This window comes from Rousettus aegyptiacus, unplaced genomic scaffold (genome assembly GCF_014176215.1).
Source record: "Rousettus aegyptiacus isolate mRouAeg1 unplaced genomic scaffold, mRouAeg1.p scaffold_m13_p_1, whole genome shotgun sequence".
Lineage (NCBI taxonomy): Eukaryota > Metazoa > Chordata > Mammalia > Chiroptera > Pteropodidae > Rousettus > Rousettus aegyptiacus.
Window position 1 is genome coordinate 175,510,598 of NW_023416284.1, and position 24,656 is coordinate 175,535,253.

Below are 24,656 nucleotides of genomic sequence, written 5' to 3' on the forward strand. Positions count from 1 at the left end.
CTTCAACTGTTCTCATTTATCGGGCGTTCTTGGCACGCAGACCTGATTTTTTAAGTACAATCACTGGAATCCAGAGATGCATGCACACGTACACAGGTGTGTGCACATGCGCACATGGACATAGCTGTGAAAGCCGTCTGCGCGCTTCGGCTCTGCAGAGAGCAGGTGTACCTTGTGGTGGGCCAGTTGCTGGGTGATTGTCTCCAGGCTGCTGGTCTCCAGGAGGTCGGGGGCCGCCAGGCGGCCAGACATCTGCAGCAGCCACTTTTCTACCTCTTGGAGCTCGCCGTTGTACTCTTCGTGGTCTTTGACTTTCGCCTCCAGACTGCAGACATGTTCCTGTGAAGCCAGGTGCCCGTTAGAGGTGACTTTCAAGCCAAAAATCGAATCAAAACTGTTTTATATTTCTAAAAATTCCTAGGGTAGGTCAAGTTACATATACCAGAGAATTACTAGGAACAGAAAAAAAAATAGAAGAAAGAGTCGTCATGCTATTTAAAATGCCCCTTTGAATAAAAGAATGGTTACTGACCCATTTCAGCCCTTTTAATCTTCTGACAGAGAAAAAGAAGTCAGGGCCCCCTTTGGGCAAATAAATACATTTTTGTTGAATTCCCAATGTCTCCTTACCTTTCCTGCACTGCAGAGGTCCTGATAGTCACTTTGAAGCTTATCTATTTTGTCCTTTAATGTGACATCCTGCACCAAGTCCAGAAGAGCTTCACCTTTCTCTCTCACTGATATTACTGAGGGCTCGTGGGACAGCACCGTTTGTTGAAGTGACTTGAATGATAAAGAAAAAAAAGCCAGCTCGCCTGTGTGTTCAAGGCGAATATGCCTGTGGCATGTGTGAGATGATCTCTTTCAAATAAACATTCGATAAGTATTTTATAAATCAGTAAATGTAAAACATGAAAGAGGATGACTTTTTGTGGCTAATATGGCTCTCAAATACAGAGTAACACATCAAATAGTTCTTCACGTGTGGAACGTATGAGAAAGCATTGTGTTTGGCTACATTTAACGTAGCTTATATTTCTGGCTTCCACCTCATCCCTTTCAGCACCATCTTTTTATTTCGAGTTCATGAAGTTAACTGCAGCCCGAGTTGCATGTGAAGTTAGGGAGGCAAATTCCAGCCACAGCACTGCTGTACTGGCTCACAGCACTCTGTAAATACATCAAGAACTCAGTGGCAAACAGAAGACTGGCTGTGATTCTTATCTGGTACCTTCAAAGACATGCTGTGAGACTTGGAAGAAAAGCCAAGGATGTAGGTAGACATTTTGCTGGAGGAAGAAAAAGCTTCCCACAGGGAAAGCTCAGAGGCAAGCCATCACACTAATTCTTGAAGTCACTTAATCATTCAGAATACAAATTATTCCACATAAAAGTTTCAATAATTGTTTCAAATATTTGAGCAGGTGAAATATCTACACCTATACCTATATCATGTTATAGCTAGCTACAGTCACATCACCATTTATTCTTTGAAAAATTAATTTCTAGGATGTTTGGCTATAGTTGGTTAATGAGAATTTATTTACTTTCAAATAGGGTATCTTGCTTTCAATTTACTGTAAGTCAGCTTATCTTGGGAAGATGCTACACAAAACAGAATATCTATTGGCGCGAGATCCTGATGCCTGGAGATTTATCTGGAAGAGCCATATACCTGGATCACACTGTGAGAATAGGTCTCCATTTATAAATACAATCTTGAATATGAGGAAAATATGATTCATGTATGGAAATATAACTTCAAGGTAGTGTATCTAGCCAAATAAATCTATATCACTCACCCTCAATAGAACAGATAAGCTATGGGTGTTTTTCAGCACCTAAGAAGGGTGATACACCCCAAGAATCATCTCCCTCCCATTGAGTCCCTAGAGGACACCCTAGTGCATTTGCCGGAGTAACAATAAATTACCTTGTATTTGGATAATTGAGCTTTTTTCTCATATAATTCCATTTTAGGTTCTTCAGGAACGTGTAGGATCTCTCGGTATTCTGCTATCCATTGAGTTAGTGCTTTATATTTATCTGAGAATTCCTTGGTTAAGTGAAGGCCTTTTTCCAGAGTCATGTGCTCTTTGCGAACGGTGCTGGTCAGTTCCTTCAACTGCTCCACGTGGCCATCGATCTCTTTTCTTAACGTCTCTGCCTCGCCGTCCTCCAAATATGTAAGAGCCTTCTCTCCTTTCTCCCGGGCCGATTTCAGCAAACTATGGCCTTTCTCCATGTCTTTCAGCAAACCCTGTCGTGAAAGAGAGTGAGTAGGAAGCAAACACTGAGTTAACCTTATTTCTTTCCCTTTAAAGAAAAAACTTTCAAGTCCCATTCCTGAGTCTACCTATTTCCTCTTAAAATATGTTTTGAAGTTTATAACCGGATTTGACCTGCCAGGAATGAGGAAACCGTTTTTTTTTTTTTTTTTCTTTACTTCAATAAAGGTTTTAAAATGTCTGATCAATGTATCATTTCCGAATCAGAGACTTGAGAGAGAACTTGATGTTTCTCTCATCCTCAGCAATGGTCCTAAAGATGAGTTAAAACTGTTAACGCACGGAGCCTCGAATTTGGGATAAACGTTTTGTCTTAATTTTTAAGTGTGAAACTGGAAGTTAGGTAAGAATTTTCCAAACAGTCATGTCTAGATCATTCAGAGGACATCCCATCACCAATAAATGAAAGTCTGCTTTCAGCCTCAGAGAGATTAGAACTTAGAAGCTGAAGGAAAATGATGAGCCAAAGACCATGCCAGGCAGAAATGAGAACATGTGCTCCCTACATCTAGCGTGAGAACGAAGCAGCTCAATGAAAGTAAGGTGAGGAGACAAGCCCGACGTGTGCGTGCCTACCTCCAATGCCTTCATCTTTTTCCCCATCACCACTATATCTACTTTGTCAATTTTGGCGGCCACATTCTTGAAGTTTTTGTGAGTAGAGCTGTACCAATCAGAATAGGAACTTAGGGATAATTCGGATTCCTCCAAACTCTGGATCTCTTCCTCCAGGAGTTTTATTTGTTCCTTTAAAAGAAAACACAATATTGAAGAGTGAATTAAAGACCTGCGTCAGTGCCTTTCTTGATAAATACGTATCTTTACTGGAAGCCAATGCAAGGAAGAACATTTTGGCTTGTGAAGCTTGCTGGTCCGAAATGAGCAGCCGGCGGCCCCCTCACCAGCACTTGGAGAAGGAGGGCCTGGTATCTGGAAGTCAGCTGTGTGGCCTGGCAGCTCATCCGGCTGCTCACGTGACGCTCGTCCAGGATCTCCTGAGCTCTCGCTCCTACTTCCTCAACCTCATCTCTGTATGTGGTGATTTCTTCGTGCCACTTCTGAAATGACATAGATATTTTGCAGGGAAAAGTTTAATCTTTGGTATTCCTGACTTGGACAAACATACGTATTTTCTTTATAGGAAATGATTTCACTGTATGTTTAAAACATATTTATTGTGAGATATAATTTTAAAAATACATATTTAACCCTCATGAAAAATTGTATTCAAATGATACAATTAAGAGCTATAGATTTTTGATTTGGGCTCTTTTCTGTATATACTATACTTCAGTTCAAAAATTTTAAAACAGAATAGCATAAATTTTTATATCTTCTGCTATATTTAGGTAAATTTTAACCCAGATGAATAATGAAAAGAAATCCTATGAGCTTAAGCATTGTTTTGATCATGCATACCTAATTTACATAAAATTAGAATAAAACTAAATATTAAGTACTATGTCGATGCATTCTATTTGAACAATTTCAAATCAGAATCATAAACTCAAATGATTGCAATACTAGCATTCATGTATCTTTACAAAGCAAGATAATAGGGTATGGAAAGAAAATAAAAAATATTCCATTAAATTATATTTTATTAAAGACCAACTTAAGATTCTATTCACAATTGCCGTTAGAATGTTCTATCCTAATTTACGTTAAATTTCTTTTGGAGCAGAAAAAGTTTTTGCAAAATCTAAACCTGGGGGAAAACGTTACTATTTTAATGAAACAAACTATGCAAGACAACTGCTACTTTGACCAAGACCAGGATTCGGCACTGGCTGTACCTTCAGCTGATGTAACTGTGTCTCCTTGGCTGCCCTGTTAGACTGACGCTCCGCCCTGAGACTCATTTTCTGCTCCAGCGTTTTCAGCCATTCATCTACTTGCTGAAACTTTTGTTCCATCAGTCTCAGTTTGTTGACTGCATTGTTGAACTGAGTGCGGGTCTCGGACAGTCTCTGCTGGTAAGCCTGCCAGTCCTGCCGGAGGGACTCTAAAGCCCGATCCTCCATCTGGGGGATGCCGGATGGGATCACTTCCTCTCTGGTGTGCAGCACTGAATTCAGCAGTGCCTGCCCTTCAGCACAGCGCACTTGCAGCTCCTGCGGGGGAAAGGTATGGCTGTCACACCTCATTCGTATTTTACACCTGCACAGGTTATCATGTCTCACCTAAGCCAACCGTGCCAGCTTGAAACAACTGTGGGACTTGAACGTCAATTATATAAGAATGATTTTATTCTGTCTTATACAGAACAACGTGTATACTTAACACTGAGTTCCCCAAACCAGGAGAAAGATTCGCAAATATTTCCCATGAAAATATTCAAAACACACACAGGGGAATATTTGTCCCAATCGTCTTAGAAACAGTTTCTGAAATTTGACTTTTCAGCTTATTAGTAAAAACAATTGTGATTAAAAGGGCTATTGTTTTTGTTTTGTTTTGTTTTGTTTAAATAACCTAGGCTTTTTATGGCTCAGGATCTGTTTAGAGAGCCTAAGGCATCTTACTTCGCCTTTGAATGGGATCAGGGCCTCACCAGCAGTTGAGAAACAACGAACCCTCTTTTTCCCAAGGAGGAACATTGCCAAATCTGTGCTCTAGGGAAGGCGATGGCCAAGAAAAGTTGCCACAGAGGGTCGCAGAGCATACAAACCTGGGAGGCTGACGTATCACACCTGCCAACCAGATACAAATACAATTTTCTCCGCCAAAACGTAAGCTGAAAAGATTTACCCTACAAATTCAGTATGAACCAAGACTTGAGCATAAACTATAATTTATTGAAAGAAAAACCCACAGCCTTAAAGATATTGGCAAAATAATATCATATACTCATATTTCATATGTTAAAAAAATCCAATGTTACTCGGTCTGATCAACTAAACGAACCAAGTCAAAACTTAGTGTTAAAGTATCAATAGTTACAATACAGTATTATATATATATAAAAAAAAGCTTTAATACCAGTTCTAACTATTTGAAATTGCAGATATCTGACTATTTCTATCAACAAAGATCAAAACCAGCAATCTTTTGTGGTTCAAAGTAATGGACACATTTTTCCCCAGCTATGATGACACTTTCAAGAATGTTGTAATGCGAACATGCTGTAAATGAAAGAGAATAATACATACGGTAAAGTATTAACCAAAAGGGCCGTGAACACAGAGATTTCATTATAAAATTCTTTAAAATTTTCGAAAGTTAACTTTGTACAATCTCATTTCTTAATTCAGGGGCTGGCAAATTTTGTCCTGTAAGGGGCTGGATAGTAAATACTTTTGGCTTTGTGGGCCGCACTGCCTCTGCTCCAGCTGCTTAACTCTGCCATCGTAGGGCTGAAGTAGCTGTAGATGGAGCATAAATGGATGTGTTCCATGAAACTTTATTTAAAATACAGGCACTGGGGCTCTGGGCTCTAGTTCACTGATCCTTGCCCTAATTTATTCATCTTCCCAGTATTTTACCCTTTTCATATTTTGTAACTGTTTTCTCTATTTAAAAATCATCACTGTATTTTATATATATATATAATACATATAATTTATTATATATACATATATATTTATGTCCCATATTTCAAGTATTCACTCTGAAGAAAAAAAATGGTTCCATATTTTAAAAGTCTATGCGTTCTATGACTGATATTAGCCCTTCAGTTTACGCAAAATAATTTGTCAGCGTGGTCCACACTGCTGGCCGATGGCCACGAACAGCGCGTGCTGCGGACGCCGGGCTCCAGGGGACCTTCCGCTGCGCTGTGAGGGCATCGCAGCTCCCAGCACCCTTAGCCGTCACCATCGCCTTACCTCCTTTTAACATGTGCGATGACTCTACATGAGGTAAGGCGAGAATTAATGCACGGCAAAATGAGTGACGGGAGTTAGGTTTGGGCCATGCTGCTATTGAATGGAGTGAAATATTTTCTTCTGACTGGAACAAGGGAAACATCTGCTGGTGACAAGTAACCGATTGGCCCGGATCCCGCACGGAAGCCCAGAGGACTCAGCATCTGCTGGCCAAGAGTGCGTGGAGTGAAGTGCCGAGAGGGGTTACTTAGCAAAAACAAAGTCAACTCTGCTCAAAAAAATTACGACAGCCAACCCTGGCAGACCAGAGTATCCTTCTATTTCAAGAAAGAATGAATGGGATCTTTAAACGAGCTAACGAACTTACGTCCCTTCTAACTTCGCATGTATTCATGTCATGAATAGACAGTCATTTAATTAACATTTTCTCCCATCTCATTTAACCCTCTCTCACAAACTACTCTGCGGAGAGAGCTGAATCGGAGAGGTTCTCTCTTGCCCGAAGTCACCCAGGGTCAGGTCCCACCGAGGATTAGAGTCCAAGCTTCCTGACCCCAGCCTCGTGCTCCTGCCTTCATACAACGCTGCCTGAGACGATAGCCAGAAATTATATACGCCGGCGATAGCCATCCTAGCTCCACTTTTTCCACCTTGTGCAAGCTGTAGGTAGCCCTTGCCCGAGCCCAAACCAATTCCAATGAAGGCCACCAGCACATCACTAGGTTTCGACGCACAGCACGCAGTTGTCTCATTGGCCTTTCCCCGTTCTCCACTGTGTGTGCTCGGCAGCCCCTTCTCAGGGCGCCTCCTGACCCCTATTACCTATCTCTCTAGGTAAGATCAGGGCCTCTCTGATGCTCCCACGAGATCCCTCGCATTCGTCTATTGTTGTCCTTTTCGCATTGCTTATAATGACAAAAGGGTCTGCATTTCTCACTATATTGCAAGTTCATTGAAGGCAGGAACATATTTTAATCATCTTTACTGGCAGCTGCTAGCCCCGCGTCTGTCCTGTATGAGGTTTTCGGTAAAGGCTGAATGAGTAAAGACACGAGTGAGTTACAGCCACTGTCCCCACCAGGTCTGTCACCTCGCCATGAAGCACGGTCTTTTGCCTGAGCACCAGCCCTGTTCTATCTCCTCCAATTCCGTCTTCTAGGACTCTGATTCAGGACCTATATACCGAGCAGTGTGAAGGTTTTGGCGGAAATCACATGGCCAAGATGGTGCCACTAGTTTGACTTTAAGTACAGGAACGCATTCGATTGATTCCTGCTTCTATGCCCTGTATCTAACTGACTCCTTTAAGAAGCAACAGGCAGGTGGGCCAGTCAACACTAAACTAGACCACTAGCCATTCCTGTCAGAGGCCACCGCAGCAGCCGAACGAATCCCACAAGTCTCAGGACTGCTGGGTCTGAATGACCTACGAAATGATCTCCACCAGCATGTACTGCTAAGGTCCCAGAACGCTCCACCAGACCTCACTAGGGCTTCATTTGATATGTACCAGCTATTTATGGGATCCAAGGTGATGTCAACTTCCTTTTGCTTAAAAGAATAATTCCATTTTCAGAATGAAAATTCCTTTAAGATGAAATATACGTTACCTGAAGATCCCGCAGGGTTGTTTCATGAGTTTGGGCATCACCTTCAAGAACTGAATATCGCTCAAGCTTCTCTTGTTCTTGCCCCAGCCACACTTCAAATGCCTTGAGGTCTCTCTGATACTCTTGGTGCAGGCGAACCAGTTTTTCACACTTTGTTACTGCTTCCTGTCATCAACATTTAAGACGATTGAGATGGGAATACATTATTATATGCAGTTCCGACGTACTGCAAGAATTTACTTTGGGAATTTTAGAAAAGCATGATTATCAAATCATTGGAATATGAATAGTTTCTGAGAAGAAGGAAGCTTTAAGATGTATGTAAAAATATAATATAACATAATATCGGGATTAAAAGGAGTTTTAAAGATCATTTTGTTGAATTAACTTCCCGATCTCTAAATTATGAAACGTAAAATCAACACGCTAAAAAAAGAATTAACTTGTCAAAAAAAATATACTTTTGCTTATAAAGAAAACCAAATTTCTTATATTGTACCTTAAGTAAAGATTTGGACTCACTGTGGATTTATTTTTCCATATACTTTGTCTAATAAAGTGAGATGTGTTTTGAAAAGTTATTTTTATTTTCTTTGTGAAGCCTAAATGAAGAATGATATTACTGTTGATGATTTCCTGCTTTAGAAAACTCTTAATATCAGACATTAAGGCATTTACGAGTCATTATGAAACTGTCCAAAATTTTTCTTAAACTAGTAAACTTCTAAGAATTTTTAATTGAGAAATATTCTCTTTGAGTAACTTTAATGTACTAACATTATTTGAAGGTTTTTGTTTGGTTTTGCCAGTGATATATGTGTGTGTGTGTGTGTGTGTGTGTGTGTGTGTGTGTGTATTATATATGCATATATATTTAAAGCATTAAATATATATAAAAATATACAATATATATACATATATATTTAAAGTAATAAAATTCATTTTGCTCTTTGCAACCTGCTATATTATTTTGGTCAATCTGCTTTCACGAATCTGTCATTTCCAAAAATAAATGAGTCTTCAAATAACCACAGCTCGAAACATTCACCCTCTTACTTCAATGAGTTCACACGGAACACGGTTGGCCATACCTTGGCCCGCTCCTTGATCGCTCTGTATCGTTCCTGTAGGTCCTGGAACTCCAGCTGGGTGACATAGTGCTCCGCCATGCCAGCCCCTTTGATTTCAATGGTCTCCAGCAAGCTACTGTGACTTAGCACTTCTTCATTTAATAACTAGGAAACATTTAAAAAAATAATGAAGGCGTTAACACATATGTCACCGTTATCAACGATACTAATGGTATTAAGATATTTTATCTATATAGTTGACAAGCAGTCTCAAATTATCTATTTGTAGATGGATAGATCCATTCACGTGTGTGTGTGTGTGTGTGTGTGTGTGTGTGTGTGTGTGTACGCGTTTGATATCTGGCCCAGTACTTTCTCTGTGATCCTGATTTTAATTGCCTTCGATATCTCAAACTTCATTTGTCCAAGGACGAGCTTCTGATCTCCACTCCATTCCCATTCTTCCCAGCCCCCACCAAACCCTTTCTCCTTCAGTCTTTTTCAAAAGTGAACACCATGACTTTCCACCCAAATGGTTAATTCAGAACAGTGAAAGTCACCCTGTAAGCTCACTAGCCTATGCTGTTACCATCTTTTCCCTAGATTATTGAAATATCCCGCTAGGCAGATGTCCTGCCACTAATTTTTTCCCTGTCCCCTTGTGCAATCTCCACACAGCGGTCTGAGTGATAAAAGGCTACAAGATTATAAACAGAATCATGTCACTCTCCGGCTTAATACACGATTGCCTTCCCAGGGCCGTCAGGATCGGAGGGAGGAGCCTCGGACAGCACACATGGCGGGCAATGCGTGGTCTGGTTCCAGAGCAGCTGGGATCGGAACTCCAGCCCCCACCTTGGCCTTCCCGAGAGCAGCTGTCTTCTCGCGCAGTTCCGCACACTGCCTTTCAGATGCATTTAGACTGGCTTCCGCGCCATCCATCCAGCTGGAGAACTGTCGGACGTCATCCTGATAACTTGTCCACTTAGAAAGAGCTCCTTCAAGTTGACTGAAAGGTATTCGAAAGGACAACAGTCTGTATTAAGATGGCTTATCAGCCCTACGCTATGGACGTGTCTGCTCTGCCCACTCCAGCTGCAGGACATGGCGGGGGGGGGGGGGGGCTGAATGGCCAGGGCTTAGCAAATCCGGGTCCCTGGCAGGCACAGGCTCAGGAAGCCAGTGACAGGTAAGTCCAGGCCAACAGGCAGAAATGTGAGACTGGGTATAAAACCTGGAATCAGTCACCAGGTCACAGGGAAAGGCTTGAGTGCAAAATTGGGGGAGATTCCCTGAGCGAGGCTTTAATGGATCCACGCGAGACTCTGGGCAGGAAAAGAATCAGTACTTAACACGGTCAACATGAGCAGGACATTCAGAGGGGAGGAAAAAAAGGATTCATAGAAGGAGGAAGAACGAAGCAAGAATAAGCACAGTAACCATCTCGCCTAAGATTGAAAATCAAAGAATCACAATGGAAAAATAAGGTAACATTTCCTGAATTGGTCTAATTATTAAAACCTGATTCTCTCTGTTCCAGATAAACTAATGCTTCCTTCTCTCAATACACAGGTTACATTTTTAAGTCTGTCGATCATCTGTGCCTAATTTTTCTGCCATGCGTTGGGTGCCTTTCTGGCAGACACTGTGCTCCTCCCATGAGTACGCCTGGACCACGCCACTTCGGCATGCTGCCAACTGGACTTTCGATTGCCAGCTCCATGCCCTCTCGGCCTGAGGGCATTCTCTGGTCCCTGGAGCTCCCTCAGCCTCAGGGCAGTGTAGGCAAAAAGCGCCAGAGATTGTTGCCCCCTAAGGACAACCCTGAAAATGCCCTCCAGACCCAGGGGAGTTTATTTACAAATTCTCCAGCTGTCCCTCTGGCTGGCTGGATGATTCCTAAACACATGCTCTCTGCTGGCTCCCAGCACCGCCCAGCAGAGTTCGCGCCAGCTGCCCACTGCCGTAAACAGTTTGATGACATGCCCTTCCTCCGGCAGCCCTCCCTACCTCCCTCCCATCCCCTACTGGTGTTTCCTGGGATTACTTCTCAAGGAAACAACATGATGAGGCATTAAGTTATCTTTTGACTTTTTATGCAGTGAAAACAATAAGCTAAATGTGTAGTTATATTAAACAAGGCATAGTATTGCAGGTCAACCTAACAGCAAGACTGTACCTGCCAGTTTCTTTTGTTCTAATGAAAAAAGAAAAGAAAAGAAAAGAAAGGGAGGAAGGGAAGAAGAGAGAGAGGGAGAAAGAGAAAGAGAAAGAGAAAGAGAGAGAGAGAGAAAGAGAGAGAGAGAGTCAGTCAGTAAGCCAGCCAGCCAGCCAGCCAAACCCCAGGAACGGTCTGTTACTGAGTGATTATATTGATCTCTTAGTAAAGGCTGCCCAGTAGTGGGCTTCCGTTTCTCCTACCTTTTACAGCGGATCCCTGCAGACAGAAGGGAAGCCCACGCATCCTTCACACTCTGCAGCTGCTGCTGAACAGCGGGGATGCCTTCTGGAGAGGTGTTCTGAAGGACAGACTCTCCTCGGGTCACTATCATTTTCATCTGGATCTCTTTTTCCTGTTTTGCTGATAAAAGAGCCTGTGAAAGCAAGTACAGGAGTCCTTTGTCTTTTGCATGTTTAACATTTCTGGCTTAAAATATTTCAGAGCTCCTGAAGATTGCAGAATGATGTACAATCGTGTCGAGCCTTGGTTCTCTCAGGCTGCTCTGGTGGGTGGAGGGCGGGAAGGTCCCCACTGCTAAGAGCCATTAACCAATCTCCAGTCACCTGCTGGTCTCTAAGTGGCCTTGGCTTTGCAGGTCTTGATTCTTTTCTGAATAATCCCTTCCTTCCAAGAAGTTTTATTTTACTGGTTTTTAATAAAAGACAAATAGACTACAGTAGAATTCACGAATCCTCAAATGTCACAGGATGGAGAACTTTATAAATGTTAAGGCCTCTAGCCAAACAAACCTAAAGTAATATACTTTATCTTATATATTGATTTATATATTTCAAGTTCTTCGTATGTTCTTATCTTTTTCTACATAAGAAGGAAGTGTGAAACCAAGTTGTAAAACGGGGGTTATCACCCGAAGGGCAAAGCTTCCTCTCTCTACCTACTCCAGACCTGGCTGGCTTCGGCAGATTCAGCTTCCACTACTCATTCCTATCGGTTTTTTGCTGCACCAAGAACGAACTAGTGGGAATCCCTCATACACTGTGCTACTTGTTTACTCTGGCTTTTGCTCATGCGGCACCTTCTCAAATCTTGGTTCAGGCATCAGACTTCCTGAGAAACTTCCTCCAGCTCTTAACTCCATCCCATCTGCACGGTTCTATTCTGTGTGTCTGTAACACCATAGGCGTAACCCTATCTGCTCTAATGGTCCTCGGGGGTTCAGCCTCCAGCCTCAGAAGAAAATCCTTGAGGACAAAGATGGTCATATTTCGTTCATTTTTGAATCCTTGGTATCAAGACAGAGGGACAGTCTCCTGAAGACATCTAGTATATGAATGAGAGATAAACGGATGCGGAATTGTTATTTCATCATACATAGAAGCTAGAACTAATATCTTGGGATAGGAGAAGAATTGACTGACACAGGCAGGCAAGTGAATTGAACGAGATGGACAATGTTCTGCCTTATAAAACGTTTCAGTGAAATATTGTCTCGGAGTAAATGTGTCAGTGATGTGTTTTGAAACTAGCCTCTTACCCAGCGATCAAGCAAATAACCACACTTGGGTTGTTATTTTAATTTTCCTAAAGCGTTTATGTGTGAACATGTTCCAAATGATCCGGGAACACTTAGGCATGCCCAGCCTACACAAACAGAGCATCTGAAAATTCCCTGGGAAGAGGTTTGACGTAACACCACCAGGTAGATGGATACTTCAGAAATTGTGAGAAAAACAAATTCTGTACGTCGGAGAGATTTCTCTGACAAGGCTCACCTCCAGCTTGAGCATCCTGCTGTCCAGCACGCTCTTGTCCGATGTTGGGTGGCAATACGAATCCAGCATGTGAATTGCGTCCGTCATCCAATCTTGCAGCTCTTTAATCCCGAGCGAGAACTGACTGTGTTCGGCAACGATTCGATCCAGCCTGGACACTTTCTCCTGGAAACAACAGACATGGTTTTCAAGGGACTTCGCAGCCAGAAGCCACTCGAATTGTAAAACTGTTTGGTGCAAATAACTTTGGGTCAGATGCTGAACAGATTTGACGCCAGTCTGCGTTAATCTATGAGATGTGTGAACTCTTTCTAAATAGTAAAATCATGAGAATAATTGGGTCAAAAAAGCAGAAAACTTACAATTTACCGCCCTTCAACTTGGTTGCTATTCTTCTTAAGACAACCATGACATTTTTTTGGAATCAGTAAAACTTCTTCCTTCCTAATGCCTGGTCTGAGAAACCAATCAAAGTAGTTTCTAGCTTTCACTGAATGTCACATTTGGCTCAACTGTACCACATGACCTACACTGTTAGTCAGAGTTCCAAAAAATAACTGTCTGAGATTTTGTAATATCTCTAAAATTTAAATTTGGGACCATAAATATGATTTTGTTTATTAATTATGCGTCATATCCAACACAGTGAATATTTATGAATGTGTTGAACAGCTCTTAAAGCATTCAAATATCTATTGATTTTTGGCATCTAAATAAATACAAAGTAATAGAAAGATGCCCTTAATTCATTTTAACTTTTAATGTGTGCCAGATTTCTAAAATCAAAGAATCGAACTCATTTATAGGAAAAATAGACTATTTCCTCCAAGATATTTACTAGTGTGACTATCTCAAGTATGTTTTGTTGAGGATCCAAATTAGCAGACCAGAAATAAGACCACACTAAAACAGGTGAAGCCAAATGAAAGAAAAGACTAAATTACAGTAGGTTCCTTACATTCTAAGATCTGAAATGCAAAAGACAAATGTACGGAACAAATGTTACAAGCCACATAAAGGTCAAATAATGCTTACTCCACAAAGTGTAAGATCGGTCTGTATTTTAGCAGCCAAATGTTCTAAATGAGGTCACAGTGAGATGCCATTTACTTTGTTCTAAGCTGTTAGAACAGAGATTTAAGGAGTTAAATGAATCATTATCAGTTTTGAGCTCTGTTCTGTGGATTAAATTGAAACTCTCAATCAAACACATCCTTGACTACTATGTAATAAATATAAAGAATTTAGACAAAATTTTGAAAATGATCCCAAACTCTCTAAAATTTAAACTGCTTTGAATTCATGTTTTTCTAAAGTAATTAAATCTGAAATTCCTTAGACCCCCAAATGAATTTTGCCTTATATTTGTACTTTGAATCTTCAAAATAAAGGCTCTGGAGAACACATCAATTCAGTATAATCAGGAATTTTTCGTGCCATCATAAAAACGGGAAGTCTCTTCAATCTTTGAAAACTCCCTTGCTCTATTCAGACAGCCACATTAAGATTACGCAGCACAAATGAAGGACTTGATCACAAGGCCAGGGATAGACTTACAGGCCAGACTCCTGACCTGGGCTGGTCAGGCAGGACACCCAGCACAAGCCTACTGAGACTCCAGACTTGTGACATCGGTACACACTCACACACAGCACATGGCAGGCGTTACCTTTGTGGAATTGCTTAGCGCTAGGTACTGAGCAGACAGCTGCGACACTCTGTGCATAAAGCTCTTGCTGGCAGCTTGTCCTTCCCACAGCTGCTGAGCTTTCTCTTTTAGCCTGTTGAGCTGAGGCTCGTAGCAGTTTATTTCCTCAAGGACAGACTGAAAAGCACAAGCAAGTTACTATTAAGAGGCTGGGGGAAAGCACATCGCAGACGAAGCTTGGGCCCAAAGAACATGGAAATCAACGCTGGTGACCAACAGGTGTACCCTGAAGGCATGATTATTTCCAAGCTACACACAGTATAGACTATACAACAAAACAAATCTACTTCAATGGAAAGCTGGAAAAAAGCATGGGATCTGTCAGAAATAGGTTGAGGGTACACTGTATCTGCATGTGGCGTCATCTAATCCCAGGGTGCTCGGCAGACGGGCTCCTGAACGCAGGTTGTACACAGGACAGGGACAGGTGGCCATGCGGGACCAGGGTCTCATCACCTGGAGCTTCTGCTGTTCTCTCCTCTTCGCTGGTAGGTCGTACAGGCGGTTGCTGTTTTCATGCACGGCCTTCTCGGCTTTACTCAGCCAGTTCTGTACGGGCTCGGCACTTACTTCAAAGTCCTTCATTTGGATCTTCAGGTTCTATGAGGTTTTGGATAGCGTTAGACACACACGCCAGTTTCAATGGCAAGTCCAAAGTCCTTCACGTGGCATTTTGTCTGGGCCCCGCTGCCCACACTCTTCTTCTTCCCTCGTTCCCAACATCTGGGACATCCCGTCCTTCACATTGGCACCTGAATACTTTTCTAAATATCCTTTAAGAGCTTTGTACAGCCCTACTTTTAAAAAATAAGCTTTTCTCTAATTATCCAGCCCACCTCAGAGTTCATACCCACTTTTGAACTTCTACCTCGTTTGTTGTTGATACCAGCCATTCTACACCTTATCATAGACTGGGCTGGACTGTGAGTTTTCATCTGATGCAGGCAAAGCTCATCTCTGCAGCTGGATTACAGGCCCCACGAGGAGAGGGCATGTGCCTGATACTTCCCGGGCCACACCATGGTCCCTCATAGGAATATAAATAAATGTTAGCAAAAACTGTCAGTTTCGCTAAATGATGATATTAGCATATGGTTTACAGGCTCATTAGTTGTTTTTTTTTTTTTTAGTGTTCTAAAATTAATCAATTAATTTATTTTATGGTGACACTGGTTAATGAAATCCATTAAGTTTCAGTTGTACACTTTACCAGTAAGGCGTATATATATTTACACTGAGTGTTCACCTCCCATAATTAGATTTCTTCCTGTCAACACATATTTGACCCCCTTTACCTCATCTACCTCCCCGCTACCCCCTCATTAGGTTTTAAACAAATAATTTTTTTTTTTTTTCTGATAAAGATATAAGAAATACCAAGTAGTTGTCTGTGTTTATTACATAAGAACATTGTAGCTACATTCATAGATACCTTGTAGGTACTAATGGCTACTTAAAATGTATTTGCATGGTGCCATTCCGCTTCAGCAAAGGTGTCTATATCCATGGGCTATGTCTAATAAACGTGTTAGATTAAAGTGAATTTGAAATCTATACTACCATGTGACCAAGTAAGGCTTTTAAATGAATCGGAGCTTTAGGCAGTGTTGACAAAGAGCAAGTCCATAAAGGTTAGTTGAAAAATCTAAGTGGCAAGGACCACAGGACCCTGTGGGGACTGGCTCAAGGTTCCACTGTATCTGATCCAGGATGTCCACAATGTGGGGACCGTCATGCCTGCCACAGTCACCTCTTAGGGAGATTGGTAGTTATGGGAATGCTTTGGAAAATTAAAAGTGCTTCACCAATGTAAGATACTAAGAATGTTCCTGGAGTTTCTACTCAAATTTAAGCTTCATAAGGGCAAGGATTCTGTTCTGTTTTAGTCTCTGCTATATCTACAGAGTCTAGAATAGTCCTTGGCAAATGGAAAGTGCTCAAAAAATATTTGCTGAATAACTAAATACATTTATAAATCGAAGGTATGTCCATCTCCTTGCACTGGAGTCTCGTGGGGACACTAACGGGCAGACTGGGGACGGGGATCAGCAATTTAATTCTACAAGGAGTTGGGACTAAGGAACAGAGCACTATGGGCTCGGTCAGAAGTATAACACAAAAAAGTTGTGTTCTTGCTCTAGGGAATGACATCACAGGGTCTGAGCAAAGGTCTGAGGAAGTCAAGTGACTCCCAACATTCCCCACGAGCTTCCTATCTACGGGCGTGGAGAGGCCTCCCATTAGACATTCATTCCTCATGCTTTTCCAATGATTTCTCCCATAACTTCAGTGACTACCAAAAGCTCCTACATTTCTAGAATGTATTTATACAGTACTGTAAATCGCGGTGCCTGGCTTTGAATTTTGTCCCCATCACTTACTAGCTGTGAGAACTTGGCAGGAATTTAAACACCTTCTGCCTTAATTTCCTCGTCCACAAAATAGAAACAAGAGAGCTCCTGCCTCAGAGAATGGTTATGAGGATTAAATGTGTTATTATGTGTTAAGTGCCTACGACACGGCCCGGCACTGGGAAATGTTCACTATCGCTGTTGTTGTAGCTCTACCATCTTACTTGAGCTTTCCACTCAATTTAACTGCTACGTTCCTGGCCATCACCTGCTGAACGTCTTGTAGGCACAGCAACTTTAGCATATATTAAATCGATTTTCGCTATCCCCTCCAAAATTACTTTCCCCACTGTATTCATGTTTCAGTTAATGGCATTGCCATTCATGCCGTCTTCCAAACTAAAAACTATGGACCCATATTTAATTTACCTTTCTTGCATGTGTTCTTCACTAAATTAGTTACCAAATTCTCTTGTGTCGTACCTTAGAGATAAAATCTGCAGTCATCATCATTTGCTTAATTCGAGCCCTCATTTCTCTCATCCGAACCATTACGAAAGCTTCCTCTGGTCCTCCAGCCACTGACTGTTCCCCATTATGCGCCACACTGTGCTCAGAGAGTTGGTATGCTTATCCAAGCTGAAAGACTTGTGGGGTCCTCGCCAAGCCTTTGCCAACCAGGATTTGGGGAGAGAATTAAGCCCTAGTCTCTTAAAGCATCCACTGAATGCAATGAATTAACCTCTCCCCATGCCTCTAGAATGGTATGGGTTGTTTTCTATCCTTGGGAAAAAATGATAAAATAAATGCTCTTTAGGGGTTCAGATAAGGAACTCGGGTTGAGTCAAGGTCAATTTGCTTAGTACACATAACACTTGACTCTTCGTCTCTAATCTCCGTTGCCAGTCTTATTGTCATTGCTCTTCCCCCCAAACCCCAAGTAGATATTAAACTTCTCATCATCCCCATTAATAGTTGGTACACGTAAATCCATGGCCCTGCACATTGAACTCCTTCTACCTGAAATGCACATCTGCTCTGGCAAATCGAAAGAATGTTTAGACTTCAAGGTTCAGTTACAATGTTCCTTCTCTGGAAACCTTCCTCAACTTCAAATAAAGATGGTTGTGTTCTTTGAGTGACCACCATATCTTAATCATACCTCCATTCTATTGCAGAAATCTCTTTATAGACTGTTTCCCTCTCTAGAAAGTGGGTTCCCTGAGAAAAGGGAGAAAAACTAACCTTCTTGTATTCCTAACATCATGCGTGTTTTACTAAATTATTATGTGTGTTTTACTAATAGGAAGGAAGGTAGGAAGAAAAGGAGGGAGGGAGGGAGGGAAGAAACACGGAGGGTAAGAAGGCAGACAACTCCTGACCTATCCATCTGCTTCTGGACATCTCTTGAACTGGATAATCTTGCTGCCAATGCTAGATGTACTTTATCCAAAAGCACATGCTTCAGAGCTCAGATCACATTGCACTGATGATCTCTTCAGGGTTAAGAGTAAATTTCTGGGCTCTGCACAATGATTATCACTCTCTACTAAGTGGAGGAGGCCCGTCATGAAAAAGCAGCCACCACCGCAAAAGGAAAACTGCCATGGTCTTGAGTTAGAAAAGAACTGAGGAAATACACGTTGTCACTTTCTAGTATTAATTTTCTATTATTGTTTTTCCATTCTGCATTAATTATGGTCATAATCAAATTATCTATTTTTCCAGGAAGTGTTATTTTAAAAGAAAAAAGAAATTCTCCATGCCTCTCAATTTTCTTTCCAGAGAGGAGTTGGTACACAAAATGGATGATTTTGCAAGAAAAAAATAATAATTGCATTGTGGCATATTCAGAGAAGGATGACCAGAGTCACTGACAAGGGTATTGGATATATTGAAAGTGGGTCTAACTTACTAACTAACTGACTGACTAACCACCACCACCACCAACAACAACAATTAACACAGACTGTGTCTACGTAGTTGGCTATATTGTACCTCTAGAGCAGATTCCTTTTGGCGGAGATTTGAATGAAAGTTTTTCCAGTCTTCTTTTGCAGTTGCAATTTTGGCCTGGATACCATTAGCTTTCTCTTTGGTCAACAGAGTACTCAGGAGTTCTCCTTTAGATAGCATCGTGTTTAGCTTATGCTGTCCATTTTCACTTTCTGATGAAAATTCCTATGAAGAAAAATGTAAGATTAGGCATAATAAAATGTTCTATGATTTAACATACACTGATTTTTCTACTTATTTCTCAATAAAATCACAGAGAAGGTATAAACAATTTTTATTGTATAAATTAGTGACTAAGACTCTTTTACTCTGTCTTATTCTGAGGTTAATAATTGTATGTACGTGATATAGCGATTATGAAAATTAAAAGACAAACTCTGTTTAGAGTGCTCAGGCACAATACTTGTCACGCAGAAATAGCTTTTATTATTTCCTTACTCCCCATTAATATATAAAATAGCACACATTTATATGAACACACTGGTTTTTCTTCATGTACACAATCAAGTAGGGATCTATTTGAAATTTAAGTTTCTTAAGCAAAACTTTAATATGCTTATAAAATGACCCAGAGTCACCTTTTGAATCCACTTAAGCTCCATTATTAGAATGAATGAGAAACACTCTCACCTGTATTTTCTGAAGACTCGTTGAAACTTCGCTGAGATTTTGAGGTATATCAAAACATTTGGCGGTAGTGGTTTTTGCATTAACCAACCACTGCTGGAAGTCCTTGAAGGATCTTCGAAATCTCTGCTGCAAAATCTGTTCTTTATTCTGACAGCTTTTGGATGCTTGCAAACAAAGACTAAAAACCATAGTTTGAAACATTTAATGGAAGGGAAAAAATGATAAAGGAGATTAAAATAATGTCTGATGGAATCAACAATTCTTAGAGTATGCACTTATCATTTAGTAAGATATTTAATGGTTAATTTATATTAATATTGAAATCACATCTTAAAACAAATCTCTAGCTTTTTATTTGTATGAAAATATTGTTAATACCAATAAGGTTCGTGCTCACCAATTATATTCCTTAATCAAGCCAGAAACTTTGCTGCTGTATGTACTCAGGTCTCTGGAAAACCGACAAAGTTCATTCAGCTGAGACTTGAGATCCTCTATCTTAGGCTCTGCTTTTTGTAGAGCATCCAGTATCTCCTGTTAGGAAATAATAAGACAGCAAAGTTGGGCAATTTCCACATCCTCATATGTACTTTACATGCAGAAATCATGTTATAATTATTAGTGACAGGAGAACCAACACTTAGATTAAGACATAAGACCTATTAGCACTTGGCTAATTTGTATCCTTTTCTAGCCATGGATGGGCACTCACTTGAGATAGCACCTAATTTGTAAGTGACTCATCTGAGGCTGGACATGTTGCCAAATAGTTAAATAATGTAAGGTAGGTTTAGAAAACGAAAAAATAGTCTGAATTGTTTAAAACAGTCTGACTAGACCTTCATTTAAAAATAATGATAAATCATTTTAAAGCAAAGCAATACTTATTTTGGTTTAATATCTGTATTATATATGTGTGTATGTATATATAATCAATTGATTTTATGTAGTATATACAATTAACTTTCACATTAAGAAATTCTTATAATCCACAGATCTGATTTAAGGAGTAATTCATTCATTTCATAGTTTTACTCATACAGTCACCAAATACTTGTTTAATGTCTGCCATGTTCCAATCATTTTGCTGGATTCTGGGGCAGCTTCCCACCAAACCACCACCATCGAATGACTTAAAGTATAAATTCTTGTATTTGAAGAGCTCACAATTTAATGGATGAAAAAGACGTGTGAATAATCACGGTTCTGTGAATCTCTAAATCAAAATAAAGTCTCGGGACTTCACAAGTACCCCTCTGAAATCAGGGTCATGGTCCACTGAGTTACACAATGGACTGTCACAAACAGCAAGTAAGGGCGTGAGTGTCCAACACACAATACCTGGCACACTCATAAGCATCTAATAAGAAAAATCAGCAGGTAAAGGACACTCAGTATTTAAATGAGACTGTGTAGATAATGGAATCACTAAGGTAAAAAACAACAACAATAATTAAAGAGGAGGGGCAAGAATGTAACTACTCAGAGACCTGTTGCTGTTACTGTTTTTATTCTCAGAGATATTTGTCAAGGCAGGGCCTAGATTGCAGGAAAACCACGCCTCTCAGCAAACCAGGTCTGGGCCACTCCTCGCCCTGGTGAATGGCTCCACTGTCCTCCCATTGTTCTAAATCAGAAAACGAAGCAACCCCTTGGCCTAACCCATTTCCCTTCTCGCTCCAGATAAGAGATAATGAGGTTTCGTCTATTCCATGTCTTAGATAGCTTTTCAAATAGTTACTTCTGCATCCTGGCTCTCATCGCCCCATTTACATCTTTGTCATTTCTTTCTAGAATGGCACAAGATCTACTTAATTTGAATCCTGTTCTCTAGTTTTTGTTCCTGCACCTTCTCATTCCTCAGTAATTCTGTATCTTGGTGCTGTTCTTCCACCTCACAGATCTGGTCGATTTGTAATCATACCTCAAGACCCAGCTATCATAAGTGAAAGCTTCGACCAAAATTTTACACTTAAAAAAAAGGAAATTCTTTAAATTCATCATAAATTAAGGTATATGATTAGACTTTTTAAATTTTTTATTATTTATTTTTATTTATTTTTTTAAAAAATCTTAATTGGTCCAAGGAATACTATTATTAGTAGTATTTTGAATTTTTTATTATGTAAATATCAAGTTATATACTTCTATTTCAGTTAAGTCCTGGAATGCATTTTTTTTTCCCTTGGAGGTTATACAGGTTAAGAAAATTGCTAAATTTCCAACACTAATAGCCCAAGGGATATTAAGAGATATGAGCTTTGTAAACACAGAAAACAAGATTTTTTATGATGCGATGTTTCATAGTTCATAGACAATGATTCTTTATAGATTTTTCAAAAAGATTTCTTGAGTATCGCCGTCTAATTGCAGAGGGGAGTGTAAATATTTGTGAAGGCTCATGATGATGATGGTTATCACCATGTGAGCAATGATGAGCCCTTCCCAATGGCAGCAAAACAGAGCCACAGGAACCCTGGCAAATCTCTTATTTCATAAAACTTTTCCTACACATTCATTGTAATGGGAGTATTATCTCCATTTAAAAAAAAAAAAAATGAAAAATTTCCCAGCTCTATTGAGATAGAATGGACATATTATGTGAGTTTAAGGTGTACAACATGTTGGTTTGGTACTTTTATATATTGCAAAATGATTATTACTGCCAAAGCATTACCTAATACCTTTATTCTGTCACATAATTATCATTTATTTTATTCCTATTTATTTTATTCCTATTTTTAGATAAAATAATATTTTTAGAAATAAGAAAAATGTGAGTATTTAGAGGTAATATAGTATTGTCATCAAAAGAATGAGTCCTGGAGTCAAATGTAAATAGATCTAAACAGGGGACTGTTGTCTTAGAATTGTTAGTACAGTTAAAATCCTCTATTTACTTTTGCATTATATAGGTGAGGCCTATGAAAAGGCTTCACCTATTGTTTTCACTAATAGTATCACTAAAAAAACAATGATATCTCAGAATAGTAATATCATTTAAATACCACCAAATCTTTTTTTAAAAAAAATTCACTCATATTAATGGTAGGGAAAGAAAAGGAAGCCAAATAGAACTAAAACATTATAACTGACTTTTTTGCTATCAGAGTGAGTAATACTGACCACATGAAATAATTAACAACGTCCATGTCCCTGTTTTACAGAACTGCTTTCTATACTTTATTCTGGTGCTTAAGCCTAAAGGACTGGAAGGGTATCAGAATAAAACAAACAACAAAACAAACAAACAAACAAAAACAAAACCAGAAATGGTATAAATAAAATAGCATGAAAAGATGATTATAAAGTTTTCTTTTGGGGTATGCTATATTTGTTTCAAATACTTGATTTAAAACAAGGCAGTGTTGGAAATACTACGCGATTTTCTTACTGGCTAGAGCTATTTTGAAATGTTTATAATATAAATAGAAACAGAGAAGTTTACTTTACTAAACTTCCTTTTAAGGACATCCATGATTCAGAGCATTATTAAACTGCAAATATCAAAAGTCTTTCCAAGATGCCATTTAACAGTAAAGAAAGAGAGAGGATTTCAAGCTTCTGCCCATTCTTCACGATCCCTTTTATGCTTTCTTTTCTCTCATTCTGAAAGAGCTGCCATTAGTTTAAAAAAAAAAAAAATGCCGGAAGCAACCCATGAGCGTGACATTGGGGATCTGTTAACGGGTTAATTCAAATCAGCCGTCAAAACTCCACACAGGAGAGCTAATCAGGGTGAAAACTATTAGTTGTGCTTTAGATTACCAAACGGTTCTTGCAAAGCTATAAATTAAATCATTTAATTGTTGGAAATAATTCACTGGCAGGCAAACAGCTATGACTCTCCGTCTATTTATTCCTCTACCCACAGGCCATTTTTTCAGACTGAATGGCTGAACACACTACAAACGCTTACACCCTAAGAATGAAAGTAGGATGTTTTCACTAACCGTAAGTGTTTTCACTAACCGTAACTGTTTTCCATGGTAAAGAATAACATCCTCTCTCCTCAGCTTTATTTTCACAATAATTCGATTTACGAGAAAAGGAAACACATCAGATTTGCAAATTTAATTAGAAAGACTTCTTTCTTCCCAAGTATGATGGAATGTTGTGTGTTTTCAGTTACCAAGGATTCTTTTCAGCAACAATGAGAACCGAACACAATTTTCGGCAGAACCACCAATAGAAAACAGCAAGCCAACTTACTCGCGCCTTCTGCCAGCACTCCACCACCTCCGCGTCTGTGTTCTTGCCTTCCAGGACACTTAACTGTTGCGCCCACGTTGTCAGAAGGACCCCGAGCTGCTCCAGGGCCTGCTCCAGTTGAGCCACTTGGCCTGTGAACTCCTGCTCCGAAAGGGCCATCTGGCTGACCAGGGTCTCCAGGCTGGCCTGCGTCTGGCACGCACTGTCTTCCCACTGCTTCCAGTCGGCACGCAGGGCCTGCATCTCCGTGTCCATGAGCTCACTCCCACTGGCAGTTGTGTTCCTTGTCACGGCGGGAGCCAGCGACTCCACTCTGCTTAGGCGGCTCGCTCCGATCTCTCTGGAATCCATCAGCTCCTGTAATGGAATGTCACCATGGTAACCGAGGAGGCTGTGAGTCACAGCAAGTTTCCAAATGTGTACAGGGGGAGACCCCGTCCGGCTAGAAAGTTGGAGCAAGCATGCCACAGGGAACCGGAATCAGTTCCATCTGCCCACCCCCAAGTTATAACAGCAGAGAGATGTCATCTCGAGCACCAAGGCTAGTGGCAAGATAAGCTGAGGAATCTGTAACATACCGAAACAGACCAAACAGGGGCCCTGAAATCAGGCGTGGCTTGAGCATGGAATTGTTCTCATAGTGACTTAAACAGCCTGTGGTGTATTGCTCCTACATATATGGGGACCTGATTTCTCCTATAATTATAGAAATCTGTGTTTCTCCTTAAATTTATGGACCAGTGGATGAGGATCAGGGCAGAACTGCGCTCTCCTCATGGTCTGGACTCCATTTTCATCTTCTTCCACAAGATGGAAGCTTCAATCACACCTTATTCTACCAGGAATCAGGCCAAATTATCACAACAAAAGCGTGCGCCCTGCTCAATTTCAAATACTTCACTTCCTTATGTAAACATTTTTATAGTTACTAAAATGAATAATTCACAACGAGGCTTAATCAAAAGTTCCAAGTGGTTACTAACCTTTAGA

The 24,656-nt window shown here is 40.3% G+C and overlaps 1 protein-coding gene across 14 annotated transcripts in view; it reads right to left on the bottom strand.

Moving 5' to 3' along the window:
* SYNE1 (spectrin repeat containing nuclear envelope protein 1) overlaps positions 1-24,656 on the bottom strand; it is a 387,933-nt gene that overhangs the window by 169,924 nt on the left and 193,353 nt on the right. For 13 of the 14 annotated variants that reach the window (XM_036222821.1, XM_036222811.1, XM_036222799.1 and 10 more), the window contains 17 exons: positions 23,667-24,023; positions 19,852-19,988; positions 19,455-19,632; positions 18,807-18,989; positions 14,914-15,057; positions 14,419-14,574; positions 12,750-12,914; positions 11,217-11,389; positions 9,651-9,804; positions 8,817-8,960; positions 7,726-7,890; positions 4,085-4,402; positions 3,191-3,346; positions 2,865-3,035; positions 1,934-2,260; positions 631-783; positions 172-339 (listed from right to left, as the gene is read on the bottom strand). In XM_036222821.1, coding sequence (XP_036078714.1) covers positions 172-339; positions 631-783; positions 1,934-2,260; positions 2,865-3,035; positions 3,191-3,346; positions 4,085-4,402; positions 7,726-7,890; positions 8,817-8,960; positions 9,651-9,804; positions 11,217-11,389; positions 12,750-12,914; positions 14,419-14,574; positions 14,914-15,057; positions 18,807-18,989; positions 19,455-19,632; positions 19,852-19,988; positions 23,667-24,023 — 3,249 coding nt within the window. The remainder of the gene's footprint in view (positions 1-171; positions 340-630; positions 784-1,933; positions 2,261-2,864; positions 3,036-3,190; positions 3,347-4,084; positions 4,403-7,725; positions 7,891-8,816; positions 8,961-9,650; positions 9,805-11,216; positions 11,390-12,749; positions 12,915-14,418; positions 14,575-14,913; positions 15,058-18,806; positions 18,990-19,454; positions 19,633-19,851; positions 19,989-23,666; positions 24,024-24,656) is intronic. The other variant, XM_036222818.1, reaches the window with a different exon arrangement.